General features: G+C 40.2%; 1 protein-coding gene across 1 annotated transcript; it reads left to right on the forward strand.

Moving 5' to 3' along the window:
* Window positions 1-1066: 1066 nt before the first annotated feature.
* On the forward strand, window positions 1067-7725 carry tbata (thymus, brain and testes associated; the record flags this gene model as incomplete). The annotated part of the gene is made up of 8 exons (XM_084567287.1): window positions 1067-1978; window positions 4564-4734; window positions 4832-4920; window positions 5167-5316; window positions 5615-5696; window positions 6804-6939; window positions 7031-7071; window positions 7634-7725. The coding sequence occupies exons 1-8, from the start codon at window positions 1786-1788 to the stop codon at window positions 7723-7725; spliced, it is 954 nt and encodes a 317-aa protein (XP_084423413.1). The 5' UTR covers window positions 1067-1785.
* Between the last annotated feature and the right edge of the window lie 596 nt (window positions 7726-8321).

Consider the following 8321-nt stretch of genomic DNA (forward strand, 5'->3'; position numbering starts at 1 on the left):
TGAATTAAAGTTTTACAGTCTTTTAGCTCTTGGTTCAATTTACTCCATACATTAATCCCAACAAAAGAAACACAATGCTGCTTTGCACTTGTTCTCACATATGTTTTTTTAAACATTTCTTCCTTTCGGAAATTATAACCACAGTCTCGTTTTTGGAATAATCCCTGAATATGCACAGGTAACTTGTTATGGCTTATGTTATACATGAATTGTGCTGTTTTAAAGTCAACCAAATCCTTTAGTTTTAGTGCTTAATGAAAAGCTCATTTGTATATTCCCTGTAAGCCACTTTATTCACAATGCGGATCGCTCTTTTTTGAATTATAGTAATTGGATTAAGATTGGTTTTATAAGTGTTTCCCCAAACTTCTAAGCCATAGGTCATGTAAGGAAGAACCAGGGAACAGTATAAAATATATAAGTTTTTTTCATTTAAAAGTTCTCTTCTGCAGACCACTGAGTGGTCTGCGGAAAAGGAGGAATAATCAGTTTCAAGGAACTGAGATTCCTTCAGACCTTCAGATTGTCTGCATTTAAACTGTCGTGTAAAGACCTTAATCTGCTGATGTTTAGCATAGCGTAGTTCAAGCTAGCACATCGTCTTCACTGGTCTAAACGCAAGCTCAGGAAAATATTTCCAGACGTAGATCCTTCATGTGATTCCCGTGGCTTCGACCAGCGTCGTCAGGTCGCAAGGTTATTAGATTATTGGAGAAAAACTGTAAATATTGATCTCACCAAATCACTCAAATCTAATGAATAAGGTGGTGAAATGCATTAGAATATACAGCAATGATGACAGCGCACAAACTGGTCACAATGCAGCAACGGTAAACACGGACAGAGATTCAGTCTGTGCTGCCGGTGATCATGATTTACACGCTTGCAAATGGAGTCAGTCAACAATGGACAAGAGATGAGATGAGCAGTAGATGCATTTGCAGGCTGGTCCCTGCAGGTGAAACACACAGAGCGCCTCATAGGTTTGCTTCACACAATCACATTTTTATTTCAATATGACTGATTATTCTGAGGTTACTTTGTGCAAACTAGACCAAGACAATAACCGAGCACCAGGTCAGTCAAAAGCTTTGCTGCCTGTGTCTTTTTGCTGTCTATCCTCTTAATATTTTCAATGCTTATTTACTGCATGCATTGCTAAACAAGCTAGCAAGGCTATCTCTCGCTTCACTGGTCTGACTAGTCTTTCTATAGCTGAGGTTTGTGGAAGCTGTGTGTGTCCTGGAACAAATACCTGCAGGCAATAATCAGGGCTGAAAATGCTTAAAAAGTCTTTTATTTGTCCCCTGGGAAAATAATATTATTTACAGTAATGCTAGGTTTTCACACTTAAATAATTACCGTAGAATATAGAGTTGTAAATACTCCCTGCTTTGCATAGAGAAATCCTGTTCTCCAGTACACAGGAGGCATTGTTTAGTTGCAGGTTTCTTAGCAACGAATGCAACACAGAACATTTGGTACCAAAGGACTTGAGCTGGAGTGTGCTTTTTCTTAGTGCTTCTTTTTGTTAATCTGGATTTATTTTCTTATTAGGTTTCTTCCTGCAAAACACAACATTTCTGGGTCTTTGGAGTTCGGTGTAAGTCAGTTTTGAGTTGTTTGCTTGCTCCTTGTTAAGTTTTCAAATGTTCAAAAACTTTTTGTCCGTGTGTGTTCTTCAGGTTTTGTGAGGCGCATCACTTCATAAAGAGACTTTGCAGACAGGCTCTTCTGTCGTCCCATATCAAGTTTAGACAAAACTGCTCCAGCTGTCCCTCCGACATGTCGACAGCACGCGGTTCAGACTCCAGGGCGATGACGGGACAGAGGAGCACCACTCAAATCACTCAGGTGCCACTTACCGCTGAATTTACCAGGATGCTGCCCAAAAGCAGTCCACGCTTTGGCGCCTTGAGTCACCACTCATTTTTCTCCCGGCACAACCCTCATCCACACAGGGTGAGGCATATCCAAGGTAAGCATGCTCTGATAGTCTTCTGACAAGCAAAAGGAACTCATGCACTTCTCTAAACTCACAGCTTTGTACCAAGCTGACCCTGAAGTTGACTCAAACCTTGTTATATGTCTCCCTTTATTCCAATAAATATATAGAATCTCTCTTTCCCCTGGATGTTTTGAACTTTTGTGAAATTTAGCTGCAGTATATGAGGAGCCTCCTGTCGAAATATGCTGTCATTTTTTGCTACCTTGAGACATGAGACATTTCATCTGACTAACTTGTAATTTCTTTTAGCCCTCAGTATAAACCATATCTTAAAGTTTTGATTTTAAAGTACCAATCTCAAAGATTTGCACCCGGCTGATTTTGGCTACAGGTGTTAACAGCCTAATGTGGTTAAAGCAGAATTCTGGAGCAGAACATTTTAACGAAGAAGTCAGGACATAATCAGCCGTTTTTTTTTGTTTTTTTTTTATTTCATGCTGCATGTCTCTGCATTACTCTGCAAACAGCAGAGCAGGGTGAAAGGAGTTGTTCCTCACTTGGTGGTGTGCAACTTGTCGACGCCAGCACTAAGCGCTAAGCTCACTGACAAAACACATTCCAGTCGGCCGTAGTAAAAGTCCAGCGTCAGTTACCGGCCTTTAATGTGAAGCCGTAGCAGCAGGAAATGTTCAGTTTGCATCAGCAATTCCTGAATCTGCAATTTTACTTTCATATCTGTTTATTGAGATAAGCGGTAACTTAATATAGCATTTATTTATTTTTCCAGGAATGTGCTGTACTTTCATCCGTGGACAATAGGCTTAGCCGCCATTGTGTGTCTTGAAAAAAAAAATGACAGACATTTATGTAAATGAGAATCTCCACTTCAACATTCACGTCTTGTGTTGCTTTACCTTGTCGCTCTCTGCAATATAACACCCTAAGAATACACGTTCAGCCATGCTAGCTGCTCTGTGAAGCTCTTCATTTGAGCATGCTAACATGTGCACGATGAGAATGCAAGCATGTAAGATAAGATACGATAAGATTTGTCACATGCACAGTTATACATAGTACAGAGCACAGTGAAATGCATTTTTAGGACATGCAGCCATAAAATAAAATAATACATAAATTGTGAACTTAACAAAGGGGGTAGCTCTTGTATATGCACACATTTACAATATTGCAGCTGTGTCAATAAAGTGCAAGGTACAGATGTAATTGTACTGATGTAACATGTAATTTAGCATATAGGCATGTGAATGTATACTAACCAGAGACAAACTGGGAATGCAATACTGAATTATTGATAGAAAAAACATCAGGAAATCAACATTATTTGTCTAAAATATCAGTAGCACTGGCAGCTGGGTTAGGCTCCAGCAGACCCCCGCGACCCTTAACAGGAATAAGCGGGTACAGAAGATGAATGAATTAATCAGTAGCACTGGTTCTCTTTAGACAGATGCTGTATGCTGATGCTCCTAGACTTAGGAGACTTTGGTCACAGTAGCTCAGTTGCACATGAAAAGAAAAAACACTCCTGCAAACCACTAGTAAAAAGAAAAATAGGCGTAAGACAGTTAAAATAAATAATAAATAAAACATTTAAATAAAATAAAATAGTATAATGGCAAAAAATACAAGATCTGCATATGTACAAATCTGCAAGAAACAGAAATAGAAGTAAATATACACTGTAGGAAGCAAATGGAAATAGGAAGGATGAATTACATGATTTCACTTGAAGAGGCAACGGGTTTCAGGTGCACTCAGTCACCTGCTGCAGGAAAAGTGGAGGGCTGCACATGAAAGCACACACAGGAGAGAGAGAGAGAGAAAGAAAGAAAGAAACAAGAAATGTGCAGAAACACTTTGCCATCAGCAGCACGCAGTCAGGTCGTAACGTACGTTCATCTAATTCATGCCTGCTCTCTGGTATCTTGTTAGCTTAGAAAGTGCATCTTGCGATAATGTTGGGTTCATGTTTGCTTATTCTGGAAGACGAAACCACATTTCTTGGATATCCAAAAAGTGATTAAAAAAGTCAACTGGACTTGTAGAGTTTTTTTTTGAGAAGGTTCTCACTCATCCGAGTCGCATCTTCAGTTCTAGTTCCCCTTCTGAAGAAGCTACTCGGATGAGTGAGAACCTTCACAGACACTTTTCTTGGACTTTTTACAAAGCCAGGACACTAAATATTACAAAATTTATTTAAGCACTCATTAATTCTATACCTTTCAGGCCTAATTTCATTTCATAGCATTGCACCGATTCCTACTTTGCTCTAAAAATAAAGCTATTAATAAGATTATTAAAGCATCCCTCCCTGAGAGGAGTTATATTTCATAAAGTTATCATAACTACACATGAAATATTTCAAGAGGCACCTGGAATAGTAATATGTTACATGAAAGAAATGGCTGCATTATTGATAGAAAAGTAGGCTCCATCCCAGAGGTTGCCCTGAAGTCGTCGCCTTTAATCTCAGCAGGGATCCCACTGCCTGTGTTTCTTTAGGGTATAGCTTTGATTGTCCCCTACTTCTGAAGCACTTCATTCACTTCATCTGTGCGGCCGCGGCGGATAACGTGCCTTTCTGCGTCCCACAGGTCTCAATGGCAGGCCAATTTGCATGGTGAGGGATGATTGGTTTGTCACCTCCTCGTTATTTCCTCATCCGCTTCTCAAGAGCCACGGCCTTTGGAAAGCAGCCGAGCCGCCTCTCGCTTTTCCGCCCGCTCAGAATCTTTATGGAGTCGGCGGAAACCATAATAAATCAGGTGCGCTTTGCTCTCATTGCTGTAATTTTTCTCATTACTTTCTCTGACGCCAATTAGGTTCAGGTGTAATGCGCGTTTCCTTTTTTTTATTTCACAGCACTTTTTTCAGAAGCCTGGAGGGATGAACTTAAAGAACTTGCTGCAAAAGTCAGTCTGTCTTCACAAGAGCAAAAGAACAAACAAGAGGTGTGTGTAAGGCCGTAATCTGAGATAAATCTGAGTGCAGGTTAACAGCACTACACTTGAGGCTATACAACACCTTTGTTGCATTTGTTTTTCCATCAAACAGGATAATTAGTGTGATAATTAGTGATAATCAGCTTGACAGTTCAACTGAAGTTGAATTTTCATATATTATATTGAGAAATATGCTGTTTTTCTTCTCTACCTTTACCTAACTAAAGAAAATATTATGCCAATATTATGTTCCAGGACCAACCAGAGGAGCAATTTGTCCGTCGAAAGACTCAATATTCAGCCGAAACGGGGAGAATCATCCCTCCATCCTCCAAGTCTTACCAGCGCAAATCCCATTCTCAGCGCCTGAAGTATCCTCAACCCCTCCACGATCAAGAACTCACGGTGAAATCCTCCTCCACTGAGCTGGGCTGGGTTTAGACTTGAAATATGCCACAGCTGATACATGTTACTCCAAAGCAGAGGGGTTTGTGGCAGATCAAAAGGAAGAGGTCCAAATTCATAGAAACTCTCCGGAGCTCTCACAGCTCTTGGCCGAAGGTTTCACTTCGATTGCTTTGTTGCTGGAGAACAACCTCCGGCGTAGCTTTGTCAGCAAGTGTCTTGAGAAATACACAAATAACTTGAATTTGAAAGGATGTGCTTTGCAAGCTGATGTTGTGATGATCTGCTCTCTTGTCAGGTTTTGGAGCTGCTTTGCCAGATCCTGCAGACAGACTCCCTGTCCACGGTGCAGCAGTGGCTTCTGCTCGCGGGCCAGAGAGGTAAAATGACTCTTTGCACATCACAGTAAGGTTTTATATAAACCTTTTTTTCTGAAGCAGTGGGTTATCGAAGCCTAATAAATGTAACAGTGATCAGTTGGGGCCTTTTTCAGGATCTAAAAACATACATTTATGCAGGTATCAACATATTTGTGCATGTATTTCACATTTATTATATAAAATATGTTGATATTACATTTAAATTATACAAATTTATAGCAGTACCATATGTACATTATACACATACATTTCCTGATTTATTGGCCTAGCTGCAGTGCATTTCAACAAATTAGCATTGACTTGCTGTACTCTGAAATCTCTCATTGTGCAACAAGTAAAGCAGTTTCCCTTGTGGATCAATAAAGTAAAGTACAGGGAACTGCATACATTTTGCATGAATTTAACATTTATTATATATGTTGATTTACATATTACATGTAAATGATATATTATCGTTTTTTAAGAATACGTTTCCTGATTTGTCGGCGTAGCTGCAGTAAATTTCAATAAATTAGCATTGACTTGCTGTACTCTGGAGCCTATCCCAGCTGTCTGACAGGTCTCCAGTCTATCACAGGGCTAACACAGAGAGACAGACAACCATTCACACTCACGCTCACACCAATAGAATCACCAATAAACCTAACGAGCATGTCCTTGGACGGTGGGAGGAAGCTGGAGTACCTGGAGAGAACTCATGCAGACAAAAGGGAGAACATGCAAAAACTCCACACAGAAAGGCCCCAGATTGAACTGATGCTGTGAGGCATCAGTGCAGTTTTGAGGCACTTCGTGGCTTGGCTTTCACTTTTCAGCCCTGCCACTTATTGGCTGCAGTGCATCTGCAGCCATCTTGAATTTGATAAAAGAGGGACCTCTGCTTACGGTGGGATAACTTGAGCTCAGTTTCTTCAGACTATATTTGCGTCAATCTAAAGTGTTACAGTGAAATCCATCTGCCACTGATTAGAATAATTATAGTCAAAATGAACAGACTCTTTACTCAGTTTCCCCAGCTAATGGCGTTATCTGAATGAACTGATCATGAATTAAAGTGTATAATCACATGCTATAATGGATCTTCTGCCGGGCGTGCCGTGTCCACAGAGAAAGACCTGGTGATGGGGATGATCACGCAAGCTCTGGATGGTGCTGACCTCTCGGGGCGTTACTACCCCGGTGCATCCCTGTCAGTAAATGCTCTTTCTTCCGAGCAGCCGTGGGGAAAACCACAAAGAACCAGGTCAGGGGGATCTCTCAGATTTTCACCTGCTATTTTTTTTCTTGGACATGAAGGTTTAAAACTTAATGAGTTTGTCCATTTACCTCCGTAGCTCGTACCAAGTGAATCGAACACTCAGCGATGACAAACCAGGTAACTTGCTTATGCATTATTTTTTTATTGCCTTCTGGAGGAATTCCCCCATCGGCCGTCATTAAACACACAGTTGGATTAAGCGACAGCTCTCTCCCTAATATAATACAGTTTTTTTGGACTAAAACTCATTAGGCGTCAATCTTTTTGACGGCACAGGAGGAGGTCCTGAGATTCATTAATATCCGTCGCTCAAGACTTAGAGATGTTCTTGTTCCTAAGCTCTGCAGAGACTTCATTTTGTTTTTCACAATCTTTAATTGGCACATAAATTGCAATGGATAATGATGTATTATTATTATGTATTTCTGATGTGCATTTCACACTGCACAATCACAGTACTGATTGTGCAGCCTCTTCCATTGTTTGGTAGCTTTCTGCTTTGTGCTACGGAAACAAAACGCTGCCTCCTCCTCCTTCAGCAGAAATCTGGCGTGTCTATGTTAAGCAGGGTGGTTTCCAGATGTCATAATTTCTATTTTTTATTCTCTTTTTGTATAGAGCAGATGGCAAGTGTGAAATTACCGTCTTTGTTTAAATCTAACTCAAGTGTTCTTCGCAGAGAGGATCGGCGATGCAGAGGTCCTTGAAGTCCACGCAGGAGCTCAGAATCATAGTCAAGATCCTCCACTTGAGCACAGCGAGAGTGTATAGAGTCCTTTTTTTTTTCTTTTTTTTTTTTACCAGGGGAATAACTGCATTAAGGCTCCCTTCTTTATCGCACGTTATCTTTAGTATAATTTACTGATATTTTCTTAGAGGAGAAGGTAGCCAAATTAGCTCTTCCGGAAAACGTATTAACAAAATATAATGCTGGTGTTACCCCAATACTGTGGGTTCGAAATTGTTCATAATCATCAAGTAAAGAGGTATAATTTCTTAGCGGTTGTTTGACTTTAAAATCTCTGGAAATCTGTGCCAAAGTCTCTGGAAATAGTCAAAATTATTTCTCTCATGCTACTGTTTGATCCTTTTATACAGCTACAGTATGTTCCATAGACTGTATATAAATATGGACAATGCGTCCCTACTTCCTTTCATTGGCCAAACTGACGCTATTTTCACAGGGATACAGGCAGCGGCATCTTGCGACTTTGGAGCTAGGCATGGCAACTGGTGGTCACCATTATGTCACATCCAGTTTCTATAGCGTCAAATAACTAACTAAAACGAAACTTACCCAGACAAATGGCACTTGAACACACATCAACATTATATTGACTACCTAAAATGACAGAAACCATCCTTGA

The sequence above is a fragment of the Chelon labrosus genome (assembly GCF_963514085.1).
Source record: "Chelon labrosus genome assembly, chromosome: 19".
NCBI classification, from domain to species: Eukaryota; Metazoa; Chordata; class Actinopteri; order Mugiliformes; family Mugilidae; genus Chelon; species Chelon labrosus.